The 25659-nt window shown below is 42.4% G+C and overlaps 2 protein-coding genes across 5 annotated transcripts in view; one reads left to right on the top strand and one right to left on the bottom strand.

Annotated features, from left to right (window-relative positions):
* Hmbox1 (homeobox containing 1) overlaps window positions 1-3413 on the bottom strand; it is a 125476-nt gene extending 122063 nt beyond the window's left edge. The window contains 2 exon segments of the mRNA XM_042054104.1: window positions 2305-2495; window positions 3134-3413. The gene's annotated coding sequence lies outside the window, so the exon portion shown is untranslated.
* A 373-nt stretch (window positions 3414-3786) lies between these two features.
* Window positions 3787-25659, top strand: part of Ints9 (integrator complex subunit 9) — an 85702-nt gene continuing 63829 nt past the window's right edge. For 2 of the 4 annotated variants that reach the window (XM_038310256.1, XM_038310255.1), the window contains exons 1-2: window positions 3866-3922; window positions 24788-25224. In XM_038310256.1, coding sequence (XP_038166184.1) covers window positions 25204-25224 — 21 coding nt within the window. In that variant the 5' untranslated portion in view covers window positions 3866-3922; window positions 24788-25203. Of the gene's footprint in view, window positions 3923-24787; window positions 25225-25659 lie in introns of all 4 variants that reach the window. The other 2 variants (XM_038310257.2, XM_038310258.1) reach the window with 2 other exon arrangements.

The following is a 25659-nucleotide window of genomic DNA, read 5'->3' as shown; positions in this document are numbered from 1 at the left end:
ACAAGGTAGCCAACTGAACTTTGAAACCAGAGACAGAACGAATATGACACATAGGAAGACTCAAAAAGAACAAATTAATATACAATGACGCAAGCAAGAATACCCACCAACACTTAGTAGAAAACTGCCAGGACAGAAGAATGAGGTCTTTGTTACAATGTGTGTTATAACTACAAAAATAGAGATATTAAGTTTCTACTTGGGCTAGAAGATGAAATGCACCCAGCAGTGCAAATAAAGCCTCTGGAAAGGCATTCAACACATTGCTAAGGGTTCCTTTCCTTAATGCACTTTCCTGACTGAACAGTGTTCCGTATATGCTGTACACAGAACTAGCAGCAGTTTGGTTAAAAACAGCTTGCATTTTCAACTTCCCGTAATAAAGGCCACATTTTTTAGAAATAACCAGATTAAAATAAATATGTCTTTACAGTTACAGGATGAAATTTTAAGCTGGACAGGCACCAATGCCCTGGTTCTCTACTCTTTTTCGTAAACCATATGACTTCCACATGCTGAGAATGTTTTATGCTTTAGTCTGCAGTAAAGGCTTTACATCATTTTAATGCCCCAGTGCTCAAAATGCAACAGAATCAGCCCAATGAATGCAAAGACTATTTCCTGGTGTACATGGAGCCATTTTTTTTAACCATTTTTACCATTTTCTGACTAATAGTCAGAAAAAGTTTAACAAATGCTTTTCCCATAAATAACTTCACATTTCCATTGGAGAATATAAACAAAAAGATTTCAGGAAACGGCAGATGAAAAATACTCATTTTTCTAGATTGGAGCATTTCAGTTTGACATATCTAAAATTATTATTAAACAATTAAAAATTCCATGACTATTAGAATACATTTCCGAAAAACACAAGTAAGCAACTATTATATTGTTACATGAAATTTTCTTCCAGTTTTTGAAAATTAATGTTTCAGGTTAAGATAAAGCTTAAAACAAGTAATTCTGAAAATCCTGGTCTTCAACAAACCAAAGGCTCAGCTTGGAACAGCGCATTCTGTATCAGAAATTCTATTCAGGTCAATTTAAATACATAATGCTAGATTTCATGCTAACAGTTCCCTTATGATCAACAGCAGAAATTTCAAACCAAAGGCTAACTTCACCAGAAAATCCCAGTGTATCTGTGTGACTTTCAGATGCTGCGGAATCTACAAGCCCCTTCCTGATAGGTGAAACATTCAAGAACTGATACATTTTGATCAAATATATAAATCTGTTAAATTCTCAAGTTGAAATAGAAGTGATGGCAATTACTCTTTTGGTTATTTAAAAGTCTGTGCTAGCACAAAATTATCACAGAGAGTGACTGAGGAAGTTGTATTTTGGACGGAGGGAGTACAAAATGCATGATCTTAAATCCTCCTGGTGTAATGTCATTAAATATTCAAGACTGTGAGAAACAAGAGATGTTTCATTCCAACTCTAATTGAAAATTGAAAAATAAAATCGTATTTCTTAAACTTACTTATAAGCATAATTCAACCAGATCTAGCAACTTAGTTGTGCAATTTTAGTAAGTTAAATGCAAAACACTGCGAGCCTTATGTGATAATTACTTGTGGCATAAATGCACAAAAAAAAAAACAACAAATTCGGGTCCTTTGCACTTAATGATGCATTTTATAGCGCAACCACAAAAAGCACGACCCATATTAGCACAAACTAAGCAAAAAAAAAAAAAAAAGCAAGCACAGGAGGTATTATTGTCCATCAGGAAGAGAAATGTTCTGTGCCAAGGAAGGAAGGAAGGAAGGAGGGGGGAGAGGAAGGAAGGGAGGGAAAGATAGGAAAGGAGAAGGCAAAGAGTTCCATTATCTGTAGGTCCCCAGAAAAAGGAGCACGTGACTATACCCTATATAACACACGAGGTCTTTTCTTAAAGCTTCAGACAAAATAGCAATCACTTTTATCATTCAACTTTACACAGCGTGTATCCGTCCTGCTAAGTGCATTCTCGGCTTCGCTCACCCAATGCTCCCTCACTCTTCCATACCAGTTTCCAAGCAAATGTGAGACAGAGCAGGGTGGGGTAGACGAAAAATCCATGCAGCGCCTTTCAGCGCACCACCAAGCCTCTTCCCCGAAAATAATTTCCAACAGTTTTTTCAACTACGAAAATAAGTCGCCCTGTCTACCTCAGGGCACACAGCAGACACTCGCCTCATTAGTAGACACAGATGCATATGTCATTGAACACTCCAGACTCCCAACCCCACGTCCCGGAATTTTAAATAACTGGCAAGTCACTGAGCATGAAGATGACAGGCTACCTTTACTTACTGTTTCGGGGTGAAGGTGGGCGGAGGACTCCTTTCAAAGTAGCCCCAATAGTGTAACCAAAACACGGTTCCGGAATAAAATCTTAAGAGACACTTCCTTTCCCACCTTTAGCTGCCGACTTGAGGAGGCAAAGATGCATCTCCACAACACATCATCGGTAGAGTCCTCCTGCCGGGAGTTTGGGGTGGAGACTAGCCCAGAGGAGGGCACGGAGTATGAGCTGGCCCCCCAGACACGAACGAGTTGCAGACCCCCCCCCCCCACAAAAAAAAAAAAAAACCCCTGCACAAGGTCCGGAGAGCCAAAGTCCAGCCCGGGACTCACGCGTGCTCCCCAAGCCCAGGCCGCTTATCTTCGACTCCGGCTATCTAACTTACCATCTACAGACATTCTTTCGAGACGAGCCCAGCACCCAAGTACACGTCACAGTTTAAAACACAGCGAGACACTCCCCAAACAAACCAGCACACCTCGAAGCCACCTCGCAGTTTCTCAAACTCGCAAGCAGGAAGACCCCACCTCCAGAATTCAAACCTTCCGCCGGTCCAGGAGACCGGGGAGAAGTTAGGGAGCCGTCCTCGCCTCTCTACGCCCGCCCCTCACAAAATGCCCCACCCCACAACCCGCGCACCACCGCCCCCTGGGAGCCCCCCCTCCGCTTGCCCGCTCCCCCCCCCCCCCAAGCCTGGCCACTCCAGAGACCCATCTGTGGCGCCTACTCACTTTCTCTCCCCCAAAACCCCTCCGAAACATTTTTCTCCCCCTTAAAGTAATGCAAGAAGTGAGGAAAAAGACTTAAGGCAGTCCAAGCGCAAACGACCCCACTCACCTCGGAAGCCCAGCTGAGTTCTCTGCACCAGGCTCAGCCCCCTCCCCAGCGTCCCAGAGCAAGGCTGAGGGAGGGAGGAGGAAGGCGGGAGGGGGAGGGGATCTTCACCGCGGGGCGCCCTGCGGGAGGGGCTGAGGAGGGCTCCAGGCCCGCGCAGGAAGAGCAGCGGGGGGAGGGGAGCCCCCTATCTCCCAGTCTCCCCCTGAAAACCTCCCTTGTCTCAATCACATCAGACTGACTGTCTTTGTCTGGCTGACAACCGCCATATTGATAGCAACAGCCCCGCTCCCACCTGCTGCCGCCGGGCATCCCTGGGAGTTGTAGTTTCCGACTCCCTAGAGAAAAAGCGTAGAGCTCAGGGTCTGAGGCCCCAGGGAACTACAGCTTCCAGCAGGCACTGCGCCCACACGCCTTCCCACAGGGAGGAGGGGAGCCGGGAACTGGAACCGTGCGGACTACATATCCCAGAACACCATGGATTCCAGACCGGGATGAGGGTCATGATATCATTCTGGGATGGAAAGGAAGGATGAATTGGCGGCGGCGATGAATTTAAGCGGACGGAAGGAGGCGTTTGGCGAGAAAAGGGAGGAAAAGGAAAGACGCCCACAGTTCCCATAATGCCTGCATTAAAACTGCATTTCCCATGATGCTCCAGAAAGTGCGTGAGAAGGAAAAACTCCAAGTCCCGCGATGCTCTCGGCGACGGAGCTGGAACCGGAAGACGCTGCCTTGCTTTGAGAAGTGAAGAGACTGGTACTGAACATCCAAAAGTCCGATATGAAACTGGTGAGTTTCCGCTCCTAAGTCAGAGAGCAAAGGTAATGCTGTATCCGTTTGGATTCTGTGGTCTCCACCATGACTTGTGGCGGAGATAGGTCAGCAGTTAGAAAACTAAAGTGAGACGGTCTGTGGCAAGCTGATTTTGTTTTGAGGTTTGAATTCCCTCTTGCATACACCCCACACTTTCTGCACCTGTCAGGATGCCTTCATTACTGTGCGGTAGGTCTCCTTGGCCAAACATGAAGTTGAAGGCTAATTTCTTCACCCTCGAGCTAAGGATAGGCTCTAAGACTTTGGTTTGGTCGCGTTTCTCAGCTTCCACATGCGCGTTTAACAGTTCATCCCTCCTCCTTCCACTTAATGAGCGCTTGAGTGGACTCCGTACTGATGTTGCAGAGCTGGATTCGATCTGAACAGAGTGCAGGAGCTCATTAAATGTCCTGTTACACTTAACTGCCTTTCGAATTAAGAGAAAGCCGAGCCGGTGCTGGAGGGTGCTCGTGAAGGATTTAGCCGGAGCAGCGTTGAAGCGTTCCAGTTTAGGTTGTGAGTGAAATAAACAGCTCTAGATGAAACATGCATCTTGGAGAAGTCACTGTGTGGCACAGCTCAAACACTCGGCGTATAGGCAGCCTTCTCAGCTCTTTGCTTCAAGCCATTTTACTGAGCACACCGTCCTAACAAGTTGTTTTATTCAGGCGCAGTGGGATAAGTGATAGAGGAGTAAGGAGAATTGAAAGCAGGTGTAAAATGCTTGCTCTCAATCTCTTATGCCCCCACGTCCTCACTGCCAACTTACGGCAGAACCCTCATAATTGCTACATGGAGATATATGACCCCAATGAAGAGTGAAGCCTGTTTGATAGGTTCTGTTTAAGAAGGAAGCAGTGTGCAAATACTTATTCCAGAACAACTTTTATGAGGGCAGCAGAGTTTATGTCTCTTTTGCTTTACTCATAAAATCCTCTTGCTTGCTTGATATACAAGGTTAAAACGGGAGAGGACCAAATGAAAACTTAGCCTTTTCCTTTCAGACCCGAAAGCTGACACCAAGAAAAGAAAGTATTCTAATTATCACCCCTCTCTTCGATTTCAAGCTAAGGGTAAATCCCATAATTAACGCAATGGTTGAAAGATAAGTGATTTTTGATGGAGAATTGCTGTTCATACACCAAAGTGGTTTCAAAAATAGTTTCTCAATAGGCTAAATTTGTGTCCTGTGCCTGCCAAAGGGGTTTAATAAATTTCTCATGTTGTTAAGTTTTAACTCTGTGCACTGCTTTAGGAATATGGAGTTGGCTGTGGTTGTTTGTTTGAGATTATATATATATATATATATATATATTGTAGGAACCGAAGAAGAATGCTTGCCTAGGATGCACACTGCATTAGGTTTGATCATCAACATAGGGATAATAAGTTACATCATGAAACATGTACATGTTATCGAACAAATTCTTCTTTTGAGATGAGGCTTTCCAAAGTGCTTTTCCCTCACATGGCTTATGAGGTATAGCCACATCGCATCTTATTGATTCTTTTCCCTTAATGAAAATTTCTAGAATTTTTCTTTTTTTCCTGCTTTCTTACTAATACTGCTTTCGTAGTGGCTTCTTTAACTTGGCACTTGGAATTCAATCTGCCTTTCTGTCCTGGTTAGTGTTTTATTGTTTTTAATCTGGGAAGAGGGACCACACTTGAGAAAATGCCTCTATTAAGTCTGTAGAGCGTTTCCTGATTGATGATTGATGTGGATGGGCCCAGGCCCCAGCTGCAGTGTTATTCCTGGGCAGCTGTTCCTGAAGCTGGTAAGAAAGCAAGCTCAACAAGCCACGGGAGCAAGTAGTAAGTAGCGTTCCTCTGTAGCCTCTGTTTCAGTTCCTGCCCCAGGGTCCGGTTTGAACTCCTGTCCTGACTTCCCATCAGCATGGCCTGTGATCAGAATGTGTAAGCCAGCTAAACCCTTTCTTTTCTCATGGCGTCGGAGGTGCTTTTGTTGTCGTGTTTTTGTCTTGTTTGGAGACAGGGTCTCTCTATGTAGTTCTGGCTCTCTTAGAACTCACTATGTAGACCAGACTGACTTTCCAGAGATCTCCCTGTCTCTGCTTCTCAAGTGCTGGATTAATGGTGTGTACCACTACATTTAGCTTGGTCATGGTGTTTTATCAAAGAAATGGGAAGCAAACTACAACGCCTTCTAAACGGCCTCCCTACATTCAGTCTTAACCTCTTGAGTTTATTTTCTTCTGGGTCATCTCAACATTGTTTTTCAATTGCAGAATCCCATAAGAACCACCTTAGTACCTTTAATCCCAGCACTCGGGAGGCAGAGGCAGGAGGATCTCTGTGAGTTCGAGACCAGCCTGGTCTACAAGAGCTAGCTCCAGGACAGGCTCTAAAGCTGCAGAGAAACCCTGTCTCGAAAAACAAAAAACAAACAAAAAAAAAAAGAACCACCTTAGTAGCTGCTTTTGCCCTTCAGATAAACTCATAATCTTTAGCTTGGTTGACTTGACCCTGGAGAATGTGCTTTTGTCTCTACACGTAGTTTAACGAGCCTTTTCCACTGATGTCTTTATTCAGATCTCATAGGTCGCTTTTCAGTTCACCGTTTTCTTTTGTCTCTGGGAATTTAAGTACGTTCAATTACCTACCATATTTTGCCTTTCTTATTTAATGTCTTCACATATTTTGGGACACTGCTTGAATAACAGTTTTTCAAAGGTTTCTTAAATTCAGCATTCCTGGTAAATGTTTTCATGGCACACCTCCTATTTGTTGGGCTTAGAGTTATTTCTTTGTGTTTGTCCTTCCTAACGTGGACATTGTATTCCCAGAGACTTAACGCATAGTTTGACTTTCTGACTACATGAGTAATTTCCCAAAGGCTGTCAAGGTCTGGGGAAATGCTGGTGAAAGGGTGAATTTGAGATTATAATAAACAATAACCTCAGTAAAAATAATAATTTCTACTGTTTAAAAAGAGTATTTTTATTTTGTGTGGGACAGTTATTTTGCCTGTAAGTCTGCACACCAGATGCTTGCAGTCCCCATAGAGGCCAGAAGAGGGCACTGGATTTCCCCCTAGAGCTGGAGCTACATATGGTTGTGAACTATCTCATAGGTTCTGGGAGCTGAACCCAGGTCCTCTGCAAGACTAATAAGTGCTCTTAACGCATGAGCCACCTCTCTACCCCTGATTGCTGCCTTTTACAGAGAGCAGGCCCTGTGTGAACAGGCAGTGTGCCAGAGCAGGCCCTGTGTGAACAGGTGGTGTGCAAAGTGTTGGCACAATACATACTTTGGTCTACTTGATAGCATTCCATTTTACAAATTAAAAATGTGAGTTTCTGGGAAACGAAGGAAGAGACTCCAAGTTAAAACAAATTAAAAGTGAAAAAGCAAGGTCTGAATCCATGTCTCCCTGGCTTACAAGTTCACTGCTTAGTAAGGACAGTCAGAAGCACAATGGCATCATAATGCTACATCAACTCTTGGAGGAGTGCAAACCGAGATATGTTATATTTTAATTGGAATTCGTTTCGGTTGCAGTCTTTAAAAGTACTGTTGAAGCTGGGCGATGGTGGCGCACGCCTTTAATCCCAGCACTCGGGAGGCAGAGGCAGGCGGATCTCTGTGAGTTCGAGACCAGCCTGGTCTACAAAAGCTAGCTCCAGGACAGGCTCTAAAGCTGCAGAGAAACCCTGTCTCGAAAAAAAACCAAAAAAAAAAAAAAAAAAACAGTACTGTTGATATTGAACATAACCACACACCTGTAATCCTATCGCTGCAAAGGCAGAGGTAGCGGGTTCTCAAGTTCCAGACCAACCTGAGATGGTAAGACACCATCTTACAAACTTGTTCACAAAACAATTAAGGTTTTAAAACCTCCTTTGTAGGTCAGGCAGTGGTGGTGCACGCCTTTAACCCCAGCACTCAGGGAGGCAGAGGCAGGTGGATCTCTGAGTTCAAAGCCAGCCTGATCTACAGAGCAAGTTCCAGGGCTGCCAGGGCTAAACAGAGAAACACTGCCTCAAAACAACAACAACAACAACAACAAAACCTCATTTGTAATCTAATAGGCCCCATGTCAGTACCAACTGAATGAAGCTAGTATTCTTCTGGTTTTTCTTTTTTGAAACTGAAACTCTGAATCCCATGCTGGCCTGGACCTCACTACCTGGCTCAGCCAACCTTCATCATGCAGTAGTCCTCCTGCGTTCAGCCTTCTGGAGCTGGGATCGACTTCGGCTCAGTTGGCTTTTGTTTGTCTTTCATGTGTTCAAATAGCTTCAATGGTAGGATCTGCAGTTTCTAACTTAGCACACCACTTTCTTTTTCTAAATATTTATTTGTATTTATGTATATGGGGTGTGCCTGCATATCTGTATGTGCACCATATGTATTAAGGAGGCCAGAAAGGACGTTGGGTCCTCTGGAATTAGAGCTATAAATGCCACCCAGTGTGGGTGCTGGGGACCAAACCCCAGTCCTTCTCAAGAGCGCCACGTGCTCTTGACCGCTAAGCCCCTTGCACACCCCTTTCTTTTTAAAAATGTGTTGTTTTGTGTGTGTGAGCGCCTTCCCCCCATTCATGTGTGCACCGTGTTGTACGTGCCTGGTGCCGAGCAGGACAGAGGAAAGTATTGAATCCCCAAGAACTAGGTTTGCAGAGAGTTGGGAGCTGCCACATGGGTGCTGGCAGTCAAACCCAGGTCAGGTCTTCTGGAAGAGCAGCAGTGCTCTAACCACTGAGCCATCTCTCTAACTTCTTGCACATCACTTTCTTGATGGCTTTTTACACGGACGCTTAAGACACTGAATGCCATTATAATATTTGAAGAGTTCCTAGTTAGATACTAACTCGAAGAATTTAATGACTGCCTGTATTTGTAATATTATACATTATTCCGGCAGCTTTGTTTAACAAAATAAATTTATTGGTATTTCCCACTAATCATTTTAAGAGAGCTAAGAAATTTCCAAGTATATCTTCTAAATTGGCACATTTTAGAGCACAGTTACTTTTTAGCATAGGTTGAGTCTAATTAGGTACCCCCTAGTGGCTAGTTCAGCTATCATGGAAAGAAGTCACCAAAGGCCTTAGCAAATGGCCGTAAGGTATACTGAGTGTCTGCTCAATATCTCAGACATCAAGAGAGCTTGAAACACAACGGCTGGGAGTCTAGTCATTCAAGTAAGTGAAGATGAACGTGGATGAGCGGGTCCTTCTGAGAGAGGCCCAGTGACTGACAGAATCTTCTAGCTTAGCCAGTCCTCAGATACTTATTATGCAGCCACAGTATACCCTTAACATTCACAGTTTCAGCCCATTCCATTTTAACTAGTGTATTTGACTCCAAAGAGCTGTGACTGGGATTAACGCATCGTTTTGCTGAAACGCAGACTTGAATGTGACTCTGGGATTAATGGCACTCTTGTGAGCGAGGCGCCTTGCCTCTGCATCCCTGGCTCTTGACAGCTGTTGGCAAAGGCCTGAAAGGAAGCTCGCTTTGCTCTCCATTATACTGTACTTACTGAATTCTGTGTACTTACTGTACTTACTGAATTCTATATTACTATTGTATTTACAAATTTAAAACTCAGAAAGACCACAGACTACATCTAAGTTCTAGGCTGTTCTTTATGCAAAACTGTTTCCCTTTTACCTGTTCATGTTAACTCACCATTACTCCAGGGAAAACAGATGGAACAAAGAAGTAGATTGATGTACCAGTTCAGTGGAGGACACGCAGAATTTCAAGTGCAGTGGTGGATTATATAAAGGTCTTTGTTTAAAGCAGTGACTCCTGCTCCAAGGTCATTTAGCAAATCAGTAGAGGCTACGGGTGTGGCTGATCCTCATCTCGTATTTGAAAGTGCTAGGCTTCTCCTTGACAGGGTAACAAATTCTTCTTGCTTCCTTGAACTTGAATCAGGAACAGAACATCCTTTTCAGTAGATGATAAGCCTCAAGATCTCCCCAGAATTTGCTGCATGTGTTTCAGTGTAACTATTAAAATGTCAACCTGATTTCAGGCATTTCTATTTCTCCTCTCCGGTTGATTAGTGTGCCCCCCTGTGTCCCTCTGATGTAGTGTCATGTCATGCTTTTTAAAAGGTGGGTTTTGATTTTTTTTTTTAATCACAGCCCCAGTAAAATAGGTGTTTTCCTTTCTTAATTTCCTCAAGCTCTGAAAGAGCCCTATGTTGCATTAGCCATGCAACACACCTTGTATGATGATGCCCTGTAATAAAAATGGACATTTTACATTTCAGAATTCCAAACTGTTTCACTAAAGATCTGATCTTCTGTTGTTACCAAGGTAAAAACTACATAGAAGGTAGATACCCACCCCCAGGAAGCAATACTGAATTGGGGTTGGGGTGAAGGCGCCGCTACTGTGATTCCTTAACTAAGCCAGTGCTGCTCACTAAAGGTGACCCCTCTAATACTGACACACTGTGCCCTGAACACTCGTAGCCCTTCACCATTCTCTCTGACGCTCAGTAGTGTGTCTGTGACAGCTCACAAGCAGGGAGGGTGCAAACTCTGGCTTCTACACTCAGGGAAACCTAGCCATTCCTGGTGGAAAATTTGTTCCTAGCTTGCTGTATATCAGCAAAGATCAGGGAATAAACCATCCCTCACATCTTCATCACCATTCAGTGGACACCTTCTTGGACACCACCTTTGTTCTAGGCATTGCTCGAGCTCTGGTGTCCTGCAGTGAGCAGGACAGATGTATTTCCTGCCTTTATGGAAACACAGCTTGCTGCATTTGCTATAGGATTCAGACAGTGTCCATAGTGCGAGCCATGATAGAGACATATTGTGGATCACTGGCTTACGTATTTTTGTACTAAAATAGAGATTTTAGTTCTAGTGGTAGCCAGTAATATACCTTCTTAAAACTTTAATAATGTCTAGCTGCCCCAGCTTTTCATTGGTAGTATTTGAGAAGTTGTTGCCTTTCTCCTGCTGATGTAACTGTCTCCTTTCCTCTGGCCTTACCCTTATCCACCTTCTGCAGACTTTCTTCGTATTTAGCAAAACATACCTAGAGTGGTGGTTGTGGATATGGAAAGACTTCTCAGAAAGAGGAGCTCTCGTCAGTTGAAATTGTGCTGCCTCTGCTCAGGAGGACTCGCACCTGTATCCCAGCACGTGGGAGCAGAGGCGAGAGGAATGATGCAAGTTCAAGGCCAGCCTGACCTACATAGTGAGTTCCAGGCTGGCCAGAGCTCACAGTGAGACCCTGTGGCTCATCCCCTGTTAAACAAACAAACTCAATAACTAACGTGGTGCCATACGCAATCTGTAAAGGGTATTTTCAAAAGATGTCTGGTGTTGCTTTGAAAATGCCAATGTGTGAACATTAGGCATTAAGGTGAACAAAATTATGGGATCAGGCAGGTAGGCAAGGATGTGAACAGCAAAGATCCTCCAGAACTCAAGAAAAGGGCCAGTGAGAAGCCAGGTACTGCCATACCAGGTAGGACTACAAAGAGGGTGGAAGCCAGAGGTACCAAGAAAAGTAGGACAGACATAAAAAAGATAGGAAAGGGGTATAGAAAGCTTTTTTTTTAGATTTTATTTCATGTGTAAGTGTTTTGCATGCATGTATGTCTGTGTACTGAGTGCAAGAGGTGTGCCCAAGGAGGGCAAAAGAAGACATCAGATCCACTGGAACTGGAGTTGTAGACAGTTGTGAGTTTGGGGAATGGAACCCTAGTCCTCTGCAAGAACAACAATCGCTCTTATTCCTGAGCCTTTTCTCCAGCCCCTAGAGTCAGAGAAGAGTCAGCGCAGAGCCCAGGATGTTCAGTGACCAAGATGAACTTGTGAGAAACGCAAGTTTCACTTGTCCCGTGTTGGCTAGGTATATGCCCATGCCTTAAAGATCTGAAATGTTTATTGAAAGCACAACTAAGTGAACTTTTGCTTCTTTCAGGATGTATAGTCAGGCAGATGGTGTTCACAAAAGCATCTCTTCAATACAATTTGTGGAATTAGTGCCCCTTTTGCTCTTAAGGTAGTTAACTTTTTTAATCATTGGTGTTTATAAAGGGATGGAAAGGTTATAATAAAATGTCTGTCCTTGTTTATGATTGAGCTTCCTTTGTGTATATTCCCAAGAGTTGTATAACTGGATCTTGAGGTAGATTGATTTAAATTTTTGAGAAATAGCCATATTCATTTCCAAAGGGGCTGTACAAGTTTGCACTCCCATCACTATTGGGAAGTGTTTCCCTTGCTCTGCATCGTCTCCAACATAAGATATCATTCATGCTTTTGATCTTCTCCATTCTGGTTTGTTTAAGATGGGATCTCAGAGTACAAGGACATGATTTAGAGTAAAATGGCTGGTTGGGAGAGGTACCGATATTTGATTACTTTGTGAATAAATTGTGCATGTGTAGAAAAAAATAAAATGTCTAGCATAATCAAATTTTCAGACACATGGCTTTTTATAAGTATAATTTATCTACATTCTTCCTCTTTTCATTGTCACCTTGATAGAATATAGAACCATATGGGAGATTGTTAATCCCAAAACTGGGAGGAGGGAGACCACTGCCCAGATCATCGTGACCATATTAATTAAAGCAGGCAATTAAAACAAGCTTTTTATTCATGTACATGGGCTGCCTCCCCTTAAGGCGGGGTTCAAGAGATCAGCATTGCGTAGAGAAAGAGAAGGTCTTTATAGCTCAGGGGTAAGGGGTTTCCAGATGGGGGATTTGACAGCAAAATAGGTGGGGTTACAGGTCAGAACATAAGCATAACAACCTCCTTAAAAACAAAGATATGGTTGTAAGGTGGTCTTAACAACAGGTAGCCATAACAACCCTTTTGAAATAAAGATAGGGTTGCAAGGGGTTTACTAACTTTTTTAATATTTATTTATTTATTATGTATACAATACTCTGTGTGTATGCCTGCAGGCCAGAAGAGGGCACCAGACCCCATTACAGATGGTTGTGAGCCACCATGTGGTTGCTAGGAATTGAACTCAGGACCTTTGGAAGAGCAGGCAATGCTCTTAACCTCTGAGCCATCTCTCCAGCCCTAACTTTTTGAAACAAAGAGGTGATTGCTGTTCCTACAACAGGCAATAAACAGTAATGAACCTGGTATGCCTTCTATAAGATGGCTTTTAAGCCTAAGATGGAGGCAGGCTGGTTCTTCAAGATGAGCCTCTGGGCATGCCTGTGAGGGCTTGTATTGTGTTAACTGAGGAGGGAAAACTTGCCCACTATGGGTGAACCATGGATCATGGGCTGTATGAAATGGGAAAAGCCAGCTGAGCACTAGCAAGAATGCATTTGTCCATCTCTGTTCCTGATGTTGATATAATATGACAACTGTTTTAAGCTTCTGTTGCATAAATTACCTGCAATAATGGTTTGTACCTTGAAGAGTGCCTAAAATAAGCCCTGAGTGGCCAAAGTAAGCCTATCCCCCTTAAGTTGCTTTTGTAAGGGTGTGTTCCTCAGCATCAAGATCAAAGCTAAGGCAGCATAGTTAGGCTTTCTAGTTGAGGCTTCCTTGCCACGTTTTTTTCCAATATGTGGAAATGTATATAAAGCAGTAGTTTTAACAAAGAATATTATAGTATTTACTGATTTTTTTTACATTTTAAACAGGCTTATTGAGGTATACATTATAAAACACATGCATTCAAAGGGTCAGATATACTGGGGTTTTAATTCCATTTGGAATTAGTGAATTTACAGTTATCCACCTGTCATCACAATTCATTTCTCCAAAAGAATCCTTTATGCCTCTTCTCAGTCAGCCTAATGGGCCCATGCAGCCTCTAATCTACGGTTTGTCCCTAGAGACTTGCCCTTTCTGGTCTTTCCATATGAACTGATTCATAATCTGTGCAGTGTTTTATGTCTGACTGCTTTCACCACCATGAGCAGCTGTTGAAGATTTTGACTGACATAGTCAGCTTCCCTGGCTGTCTTTGTGCACTGTGGCCTGAGTTGTGACAAAACATGCACAATGTTCCACTTACCATCTAACCACTTTTAAACAGTTCAGTGTCACTAGTACATTCTCATTGTTATGTGACCGTGACCATTCTTTTCTAGAATGTTCTTAGATTTTACACATTTAATGTTACTCATTTCCTACTTCCCTAAACTGCTGGTTGTCAGCCATTGTCCTTTCTGTCCCTGTGAATCTGGCTACTCGAGGTACCTCACATCAGTAGCATGCAGGTGCCCTTTCTGACTGACTTATTTCACTTAGCAGTGTTTGCAAGATTCATCCATGTTGTCACATGCATCAGAATCCCCTTCTTAAAGGTTGAGCAATGTTCCGTGGTGTGGCCACATTGTTTCATCAGACCTTTGCCTGCTTCAGATACTCTTGAGTACAGACACCTGTTCTAGTCCTTGTTTTCAGTTCGCGTGTGTGTTATTGTTATTTTCAGCATGTACCCAGGATTCTGAATTTAGTTTATTGTGGAGCCTCGGTAGTGTGCTCCAGAGTGACTGTCCTTGCACCACTTTATAATCTCACCAGAAATGGGCAGACTCCTGATTTCTCCACGTTCTTGCTAATTCTTTCAATCTGAACTGTTATTTTGTAGCCATCCTGAGTCTGGTAGTTTTGATTTGCATTTCTGTAATAATTATGCTGAGACTTCAGTGTGCAAATTTTTGGGGTTTTTTTGTAATGCATCCACATTGTTTTGTTTAGCTTTATTTTTAAAAACAAACTGAATGCGTAAAAATTATAAATAATAACAAGATCTGTAAAGGTTTTGTCTTGTGGTGGCACAATGTAATCCCAGAATTCAGAAGATGAAGACAGGAGGTTTAGGAGTTCAAGGTCATCTTGAGCTACATAGTCATTTTCAGGCCTCATTTTCAGTCTGGCCTAGGGTGCATAAAGCCCTATCTCAAAAAAAAAAAAATCCCTTGAGACTAGAGAGATGGCTTACTGGTGAAGAATAGTTGGTGCTCTTGCAGAGGACCTGAGTTCAGTTTCCAAGCATGCACATGGTGCACAGACATATTTGCAGGCTAAACACTCATACATATAGCATAAAGGTAAATCAGTCTCTCTCTCTCTCTCTCTCTCTCTCTCTCTCTCTCTCTCTCTCTCTCTCTCTCTCTGTGTGTGTGTCCTCTTTTATTTATATTTTATGTATGAGTGCTCTGCATGTACACCTGCAGGCCAGAAGAGGGCGTCAGGTCCTATTATAGATGGTTGTGAGCCACCATGTAGTTGCTGGGAATTGGACTCAGAACATCTGGAAGAGCAGCCAGTGCTCTTAACCACTAAGCCATCTCTCCAGCCTCTCCCTTCTACTCTTTATCCTGTTCCACAGAATAACTTGACATTTTGTTTGTTTTTTATGTGTCCTTGGAGATAGCCTCTGGGTTTGTATACATAAATGTAATTATCATTCCCCCTTTTACTTTTTGAATATTTTGATGATGCTGATATTGAGGCATATTGCTTTGTCTTGAGTTAGAAATGTACAACTTTTTTCCTGTCAGTTTCTAAAACTATGGGGCATGGTGGCACACACTTTTGATTCCAGCACTCTGAAGGTGGAAGCAGGTGGCTCAGAGGTTCATCCTCTGCTACATAGTGAGTTTGAGGCCAGCCTGGGCTACGTAAGACCCTGTTTTAAAAAGAAATCTAAAACTACCTCAATTTCTAAAACTAAATGCTCATGCCTATTAAGTAAGAACCTGCATGTAGCAAAATCCAAGGACTCTTTGTTTTCTACATACTTTCAGTTTAAACTATGACATGTTTCCAATGTGCCTTTCAAGTATTTTTAGAAGTATTTTTAACAAACACATTGTATTTTGGTTTCCTGAAAGGACAGTGAGAACTGTGGCTCTTAGCCTAGGAAATAGAGTCCTGCTACCCCGTCTCTGCCACTCCCAGTTATTGTGAAAATATCAAGTTGAATATGTGGAGTCTGTTGCTGATGTAAAGCATGGCTCATGAAGCTGGTGTTACTGTGCCTCAAACTCACACTGTTTCCAGGAAATCATGTCACAGCATCTGTTTAAATATAGCCGAATTTATCTAACCAAACTTATGGACACAGCGCTAGGTTAAACCCCATCGTTTGCAAGTGAATTGTATTTCATACTGACCTTAGCTGGCATCTGAGAGTGTATATGAAATACTTTTCCCATTGTAAAATTGATGCCTCAAAGGCTACACATACACACACACCACACCATACACACACACACACACACAGAGAGAATTCGCCATCATGATTAGGCTTGCCTAAAGCTCCCCTCTTAAGCCCCACTTCCGTGTTAACATCAAAGTTGTTTGCTTGTTTTCCTGACTGAAAAGTGAAAAAACATGGTGTGTCAACAACATGGCTGTAATTTGATTTCCCTCTCTTGTGTGAGATGGGCCATTGTGTGTGTTTGCAATGCAAGCTCTTTTGTTCCCATTCCCCTCCCAGGCTAGTCCACTCCAGCTCTGTGCACCCTTTGACTTGCAGGGCTCTGGCTGATGCTTCTATATCTTACCCGCTCCTCTTGCTCCTCAATCCAGGACTCCAGAGCATGCCAGCACATTACATGTTCTATAAAAGCTAGAACTTTTGCTTAGAATTATTTGTTTCCTTAAAATATTTTTGGAACCAGATTAATTTATCAAAATTTAAAGAGATTAACTGGGCCGTGGTGGCACACACCTTTAATCCTAGCACTCAGGAGGCAGAGGCAGGTGGATCTCTGAGTTCAAGGCCAGTCTGGTCTACAAGAGCTAGTTCGAGGACAACTAGGGCTGTTACACAGAGAAACCTTGTCTTGAAAAACAAAATCAACAACAGCAAAAAAATTTAAAGAGTTAATTGGAGAAATAAGGAAAAATTTATACATTCATGCTGGATTTAAAGGTATAGATTTAAAAGTACCACCACTGCCCAACTTACTATTTCTTTAAATTATTGAATCCAAGAACAAGATATCTTTTGCTTAAATCATTTTACTGCTACTTTATTGTGTTTTAAAACTTCCTCCTAATAGATACTTCCTTTTAAATATGTCTAAGTACTTTCTGCCGTGTGTGCACACATGTGTGCATACACGCTTGCATGTATGGGGGATATTTGTTTACATGTGTGTATAGGTGCATGTGCTCATGCGTACTTGTCTAAAGACCAGAAGAGGATATTGGACATCCTAGTATTTTCTTGAGACAGGGTCTGTCACTGAACCCGGAGCTAGACTGGCAGCCAGCAAGCCCCAGCAATTCTCCTGTCTTTGCTCCACTCACAGGGACACAGCCACACCCAGATTTTTACACGGGTGCTGAGGATCTGAACTTGGGTCCTCATGCTTGTGCAACAAGCACTTTTCCCCATTGAGGCATCTCCCCAGTCCTAAATAATATATAAGTTTTTGTCGTTCTTGTTGTTGTTGTTGTTGTTGTTGTTACTGAATTAGAATCTTTTCCTATAGACTGAAGACACTAGCCCCCTTGTTGAGTGTATTTTACTATTTCATTTATCCAGTTGGATTTTATGAAATTTCTAGGTGTCTATTTTTGTAGTTCATTTTCTCCCCAGACTTCATTTACGTCATGATAGTTGCAGTTGTAGATTGTACACACATGCAGTGATGTGGGTTGGCGTGGTGATGGTGGTGGGCATCTCTTCTGTTCCTGGTGACAGTAATTGTCTTGTCAACACACTACCTTGATGCTGACTTTGGGTTGAATTTTCTGAATAATTCGTATCCCATAGCTAGCTGCTTTCCTGTTCCAGAATTTTTTAGTCAATACTAAAGTGAGATTCTTTCACATGGTCCAACAATATGTTATTTTCTACAGGAAAGATCTATTTGTGTTTGAATGTTTGTCCTAGGCAGTTAATTATATCGTGTATGCCATTTTCAAAGTTTTAAGTAAACAATGGATTTTATAACTTGAAGTCCTAGATGACTCTTAGCCGACTCAGAAAGAATAAGACTTCTGTGACCTCAAAAGAAATGGCAGTTTCCTCAAAAAACAGCAGCCAGAAATAGTTCTGTCTCCAGAGACAGCCCCTATCAAGGCAAGAAAGGTGAACAGATAGTCTATTAAAATAAACATAATTATCATTTAAATCTTACATGCCAAAAAAAGTATGGGAACAAAGGGGGCTCAGAGCCAGCCCCACCTGGCAGTTCATTTATTTTAAAGGGTATTTGATTCAAACTGCATTGCCAGTAGGAAGAAGAAACGGTTGCAGAATGATGATCTATGACCACCAGTAGGAAAGGCACTAGCAAGAACCCATTGTCTGCTTGTCTACCGGTCCTTTGAGTGGTCCTGAGTGAATATTGAGTCTGTCGCGTAAGCAGCACTGCCAGTGGTGTGGGATGTGCCTCTCAGTCTGCAGACACCGTGTGTTCGAGCATGTGGTTAATGGGCTTTTGGTGACACACTCTGATAAAGGCAGTAGTGGCCTGTGTAAGATAGAGATTGTAAAGGATGAATTCCATCTAGAGAATCACAGCTTCTTCCAGAAGCAAAAGCTGATGAGCTGGCCTTTACAAAACTTTTGGAGCAGAGATTGTAGCTGCACGGTAGGGTGCTTGCCCAGCACGTAGTAGGCCCTGAGTTCCATGCTCAGCACTACTCACACGAAAATACTTTGGCAAATTTGTCTGAATAGGAAAGCTGTGTCTTATTCTAGGTGGAAAAAACAGTTAAAAGTAAGAATGATGTGGAAGTAAGGTATCCATTTCCCCAAGGATGGACCAGTGTGACCAACTGGTTCTTACTACTGGCAGCGGTGTGTATAGTACTTCACTTCATTATTGTGGAATATCATTTCCACCCCACGAATATCACTAATGTCTGGAAGCTTGTGAGTTTGGCCAATAGCAGTTGCGGTAATGAGACTGGGCAGACACTCAGTGGTCTAAATAGTGACAAAATAAGGATTTTTCTTTTCCATAGGAAGTTTCAGAAAAGTCTTAAAAGTACAAATTTTGAACATGCAAAGACTTTAAATTCATTTCTTTGAAAATCTAAGACAGAAGTAACCAGAAAAAAAACTTTGGAATGGAAAAGAAAAAGTATGACTCAGCTGCAGGTACAGAAAATGGTCTGAAAAATGGCATATAATCAAAACATTAAGAGTCAGCAAATGCATGGAAGCACATCCAAAGTCAAAACTACCTGTCTCGAGCAGAGGCAGAAGGCAAAGGCATCCTGAGAAACAGTGGGACCAGCTGATGGCTGGACTCCAAGAAGAGGTCCAGATCTGAAAGGGAGAGAATAACACTAATAATTCCATGGCTTTTGTCATCATTGATAAGGGTGGGATAGGTGGGAAGACCCCGTTCCTCCAGATTTAAGAAATACCTTGAATATCATCAGAACCACCAACAGATGAATCATCGATCAGTATGATGCTGTGTTCAGAGTTGTGAGGTTGCTTTTTTTTGATTCACTGACTCAGTTTGCTATTATTATTTTTTATCTTTACATGGGTGGGGGTGGTCATGAGAATGGTGCATGTGCTATAACATACATGTGAAGGAGAGAAGATAACATTATGGAACTGGTTCTCTCCTTCTGCAGAGGAAACTTGGGTGACTGTCCAGGCACTTGGCTGTTTTTGTGATTTCTCACATTTTTTGGAAGTCGCTTGCTTGCACTTACTGCTTACTCAGTTAATATTATTTCCTTCTTGGGTCTCTGAGGGAGTTGAAGGCTAGATAGTTATAGTTTTCCTTGTTTACCAGGTACAGAAACTAAAGAGGTGTAAAGTGTATAAGGTTGAGAGATACCAAAAGATAGTTTTGGATGGTAATGCAAGTTATGATAGAAAGTAAAATAGGTACAAGACTTTGGACTTACCAAGATAGGATAGATAATGGAGTATTTTCTCTGAATTTACCAAATACAAATGGACTAGACTTTGTTGAAGTACTTATTGCCTATATATATTGTATATAGTTATTGTACTTATTGTATATAATTTTTCTTAGATTAGTTCTAGCCTTCTTTATTGTAGACAAAAAGGGGGAAATGCATTGATATTTTGTTTATGTTTTAACAAATAAAACTTGCCTGAAGATCAGAGTGCAGAGCTAAGCCACTAGAGGCCAGGCGGTGGTGGCTCACACCTTTAATCCCAATACTAGGGAGGTAGAGACAGGAAGGAATACAGCTGAGCAGAGAGAGGAATATAAGACAGGAGGAGACAGGAGCTCAGATGCAGTCTGAGGACAAGATCGCCCCTTTAGTCTGAGCACCAGTGGAGGTAAGGTCTCTTTAGTGGCTGGCTGCTCTGCTTCTCTGATCTCTCAGCTTTCACTCCCTAATACCTGACTCTGAGTTTTTATTAAGAACATTTAGATTTTGTAACCTAGGTATGCACCTGTGCATGCAAATTTAGACTACAGTGGAAGCCATTTCTGTCAGACTTGTCTCTCCCCCACCACACAACCCCAGCTTTCACCATCCTGGTTTATATCAGTTCTGTGTTTGCTTTCTCTTAAACTATACCATATGTCCCATTTGTGTCTACCTTCCTCTACTCAGCATAATATTGCCCTGAAGGTTTGGAACTGGTATTATTGGCTTGAGCCACATGAAGCCTAAGGTCCCCTGCCTACACCTTGCAGCTCTTCAGAGGACTGGCATGCTGCTTTTGCAATTGCTGTCTTCATATTGGATTCCCTAGGCACCCCTGAGAAATTCAACCTGGTGAAATGGTTTCTCTGTTGTGCCATCTGCTGAGACCCAGTGCAAAGCTGCAGCAAGGCCGGGGGCTCTGTCCAGAGAAACCCACTGAACTAAGCTTTTCTTCTGAGGGGAGAATCAAAAGGAAACATTTCTTTAGCATGTAAATTTTTTAAACTTATTTTCTTGTATGTGTCTGTGTGTTTTGTCTGTGTGTATGTATGTGCACCACACACCTGCCTGGTCCACATGAAGGTCAGAAAAGGCCATTGGATCTCCTGGCACTGAAGTTATAGATAGTGAGCTTCCAGATGGGTGTTGGGAACTGAATGCAGGTCCTCTACAAGAGCAGCCAGTGCTGTTAACCACTGCACCATCTCTCCAGCCCCTCACATGTAAATTTTAAAGGCTTTTGTGAAAATAAAAATAACCCTTTTATAAAGTCAGTAAACACTACTGTAAAAAGTGGTTTCAGGATACAGTTGAGAAATATAGAGAAATAAGAATCCCCTGTAATCCTCTGTAATCAGTGACTAACACTTTGATATACCGGAGTGCAGTGGACTGGCAGACTCTGTGTGAGTCTTCTAAAGTGTGAATCGGTTAAGAGAGTCAGCCTGAGGGACAGACACAGGACAGATGTTTGCAGCCCTGCTGTGAAAACCAAGTCCAGGGTTGGTGCAGCAGACGTAACTTCCTCTTTGTGTTCCCTATGGGGGAGGGGGTGACTTTTTGCTACAGAGTTTCTCTGTGTAGCCATGGTTGTCCTGGAACTTGCTCTGTAGACCAGGCTGGCCTTGAACACAGAGATCCACCTGTCTATGCCTCCCAAGTGCTGGGATTAAAGACATGTGCCACCATTATCCCATTTAAGCCTATCTTTTTTAAGTAATGTATTTATTCTTTGAGAATATCTTACAGTGTTATACTCATTCTTTCTCCTTCCCCCAACTCCTTCCAGATCATCCTAAATAAAACTGTTGTTTTTAATTTTTTTATTTGCCAATAGAACCCTGTGGTAATAATTAATTACTCTAAAAATGAATAACAAAAACAGCAGAAAACATTTTTTGAAGCAGAGATGGACGTCTTTAAAGGATGTTTTAATATAGGTTAAACATGAGGATGAGGGGGAAAGAGACATTCAAGGAAGAGTCTCAAGTCTTTCTTTTCTGATGTGAATTTTATGTGTGTGTGTGTGTGTGTGTGTGTGTGTGTGCATGTGAGTATATGTGTGCATGCTTGTGTGCCTACATGCTACTGCGTACACGTGGAGCCAGGGAACAACATCCAGAAATCAGTTCCCGTCCTGGTATGTAGGTTCTGGAGATTTAACTCAAGTCATTAGACTTGGTAGCAGACATCTTCACCTGATCAGCCACCTTGCCTACTGTTTGTTTGAGGAAGGTCCTACTGTGAAGCCCAGGCTGGCCTCGGTCACAGCAGTCTACTTCAGCTGAGTGCATGACTTAAAGGCACAGACCTCCATGCCTGCTCTTTTTCCTTCTTTATAGACAAACCAACAACAAAAGCTGGCTCATGTTAAAAAGGAGTAGTCAGGAGTGCAGAAGTGAGGGTACCTGGTGGATGCTGCTGCAGTGCCATCTTGAAGTGTTTCGTTGGATTTTTTTTGTTTTGTTTTGTTGGTTGGTTGTTTTGCTTTGTGCTGAAATAGCAAGGATTTTCTCAGAGATCATTTCTGTGCCATAGAAATAAAGTATTGTACCTGTGAAAAGTGGTAGAAGCTTGACATCCAGTGTCCAAAACAAGCTTATGTTAACTGTTGTCCTCAGCCCACAGGCTGCAATGCATCCTTTGAAGCTGTGAGCTCTGTCTTCCTTACCTTAGAAACCATGGTGCTCACATGGCAAAAAGAAACAGAAAAAGTCATCATCCTCTTGGGGAAGAAGCAACCAGCAGTCAGTCATGCATTTTTAGTGTGTTTATCTTAAGTTTGGAAAGCTTTAGCATTGACCACATTTTGATATTTTTTTTCTCCACAAATTAAGATAGTTTATTGAATGAAGCATTGTCTTCTAGGTTATATCAGTGAGACAAATGGGAGGGAGAAAGTGGAAATAAACAGGTGTGTAGGATGGGGGGATTATTTAAGAGCTAGAGATGGGGGAGTGGGTACTTTGCTTCCTTTTACATCAACAGTCACATAAATAGGTCTGTGAACTTTTCTCATCTGCTCTAATTAGTTCTTCACATATATCACTTGCTGGTGCCAGGCAGCCTACAATCCTCAGCCAACCCTGACCTGTCGTACTTCCCTCGGCCATAATTGTGCACTGTGAGCATTTTTACCCCCTTCTGAGCTTCCATTGGCCAGGGTGTTGCTTTATACAACTTCCCCCTGCATTTGGACTTGTTTTCATGGAACTGCAAGCACAGGACTAGGGTCCAGGGAGTGAGAGCCCTGGGTGTCAGTTACTCGGCTCTGTGTGGTGCCTACTCACCCTCCAGCCTGGAAGTGCCTTTCCTGCGAGTGCCACAGACTTTACACGCATGCTGCAGACTTTCTAGACAAGTGGGAAATTAGCCCTCTTTTCTTACCCAGCTGTGTAGTTAGTTTGACCATGAACATGATTGGCACATTTAATGTCATTCCTACAAGATAGAATCAAGCTAAAAAGTGGGGGGGGGGGATAAAAGATTAACAAATAAGTTGCAATATATTTAAAGAAATCTGGGTATTAGAGGGTCTGCCCCCAAAACAATCTTAGTAGGGGTAGTAATAGTTACAGATTCGGCGCATTTGGCCCAGTGGCTCAGGATGGTGAGAAATAAGGCAAGGGTTCCTAAAAGAGGATGCCCTCCACCTTTCCCTGCTACAGCAAGAATCCAGTGCATCCTTGTTGGGGCATAGAGCATCTCCTCGTGAGCTGCTGTTCCTGAGGGCTGTGACTGGAACATTGTTGGAGTAGAGAAAAGCTTATTAGCCTCTGCAGAACTAAGTTCCTCTTTTAAAAAATTAGGCATAAGAAACGTAGTTACTCCCAGCATGTTCATTGTGTAAGTACATCGATAGTATAATAAAAAGCGGCATCTTTGTGTTAAAAGACAGCTGAGAAATGAGTTAGTATCTCATTTGTCCACTGAGAAATTTGAAGCCTAAAGATTTTCAGCTTCCAGTCAGGGCAATATCACCTTACAGAGACCCAGGTCACACGCAATACTGGATCTGTGATACACAGCCCAGCAATAAAAACTGACTTGTTTTTTTTAAGCCAAAAATAATATCTCACTTTGGAAGATAGTTTAGAAAGCTAAACATGGATTATTAATCACCCAACAATCCTTACCCATTTCCCGTAGAGGCATTATATGAAGAAACTTGTAGGTAAACATGGCCAGCAGCATTATTCATCATCACACAAAATGTGTAGACTCTTCTCCACCAAGGTGCATTTAAGTGCAAGCCAAATAGCCATCACTCTGAATACATAAGCTGACTTAGATACAGTCAGATCCATACACAAAGGGGTGAGCTGAGTCAGCAGTACTGTGGAGATGTGTAGGAGTTCCCAGTTGTTGCCCTGCATTCTGGCCAGCACTTGGTCTTTAAAGGTTGCCCTTTCTAATACCGGTGCAATGGTTTCTTTCTTGTAGACCAGGCTGGCCTTGAACTCACAAAGATCCGCCTGCCTGTCTCCCGAGTGCTGGGGTTAAAGGTGTGCGCCACCACCGCCCGTTGCAATGGTTTCTAAGGGTTACTGTTTATTTACGGCAGTATCATCTTCAGTGAATGCCTGTTCAAATATTTGTTTCCCCTTTTGTGTTGTTTGTACGTTGGTGAATTTTAAGAGGTGGGTGGTTAATTGGTTCAGGGTCTTGGTGAAGCCTAGACTGGCATAAAACACGATTGTAGCCCAAGCCTTTGAACTTGGGATCCTCCCATCTCAATCTCTCCAGTGCTTAGATTGCAGGTGCCACCACACCAAACAAAGAACTTAGTTTTTGTTTGTTTGGCTTTTGTTGTTGTTGTTGTTGTTTTCTTTTTTGGTTAGCATTATTAAGTATACATGATTCATCGTGACATTTTCATACATATACACAATGTATTTCAATCAGATTAATCTGCTTCCTCTGTTTTGTCCCCTCCTACTTCACTAATCCACTTCTTCCTAACTTCCCAACCCAGCATCTTTACCCACTCAAAGTAAGGCTTTTTTTTTTTTTAGGGCATCCACTGTTTAAAAGACTTTGATCTTTTGGAGATCTTTGTCACCAAAAGCAGAGAATGGACACCGCATTGGCTCAGTGTCTGACTCTAGAGCTCACTGCCCTGGGTTCAAGTTCTGCCCAGCTCCCTACTGCTTTGGGACCATATGCACACTTCAGGCCCTTGCTTCATCGTCTTCACTGTATATTAGGAAACTATTTCCCACTCAGAACATTGTAAGGAGGATTGAAGGAGTTAAATGTAAATTATTTACAGGGAGTCTGCTACCTAACAAGCACTCGGTCATAATAACTGCATACCAAACAAAACTTTCAGCAAGACTAGGAGAAAAGAGACCATGTGATACTTCATGCTTCATTCATTTTCAAGTGACAAACTTCCCCAAAGCCACTTAGCTGAAATTCAACTTGCCACATGATCACAGGTGACAAATTTGTAAGTATTGTTTCTTTTTATGCAATTCTAAGTATTTCTTACCATTCTGGAAGATTTTTATGAGGTTCTCTTGGGGATGAGGAGGTAAAGCTACCTGGGTGGTCAGTTTGAAAGCATTGTATTTGCTGACACTGGAGGTCCTGATGGGACTTAGTCTTGTTAGTAGAAATAATATTCCAAACACATGTTTTAGAACTAGTAACAGAGACCTCCTGGGGTTACATTTCCCAACAAAAGGACTACCGGAAACTTCGGTTCACTTCTTTGAGCTATTGAGGGACATTGTCTTGTGAGGACTTAGACCAGTGCTTTGAGAGCAAAGAATGTCTGGTTTGGATGTTCTCATAATTGGTGCAGACATTCAAGCCAAGAAATCAATATGGAAATAGTTCTCAAAACAGTGACTTGCCCGGGCCCATTCTTACAGAACTCCTG

This window comes from Arvicola amphibius, chromosome 13 (assembly GCF_903992535.2).
Source record: "Arvicola amphibius chromosome 13, mArvAmp1.2, whole genome shotgun sequence".
In the NCBI taxonomy this organism is placed as follows: Eukaryota; Metazoa; Chordata; class Mammalia; order Rodentia; family Cricetidae; genus Arvicola; species Arvicola amphibius.
This window is presented reverse-complemented; position numbering and strand designations above follow the sequence as displayed.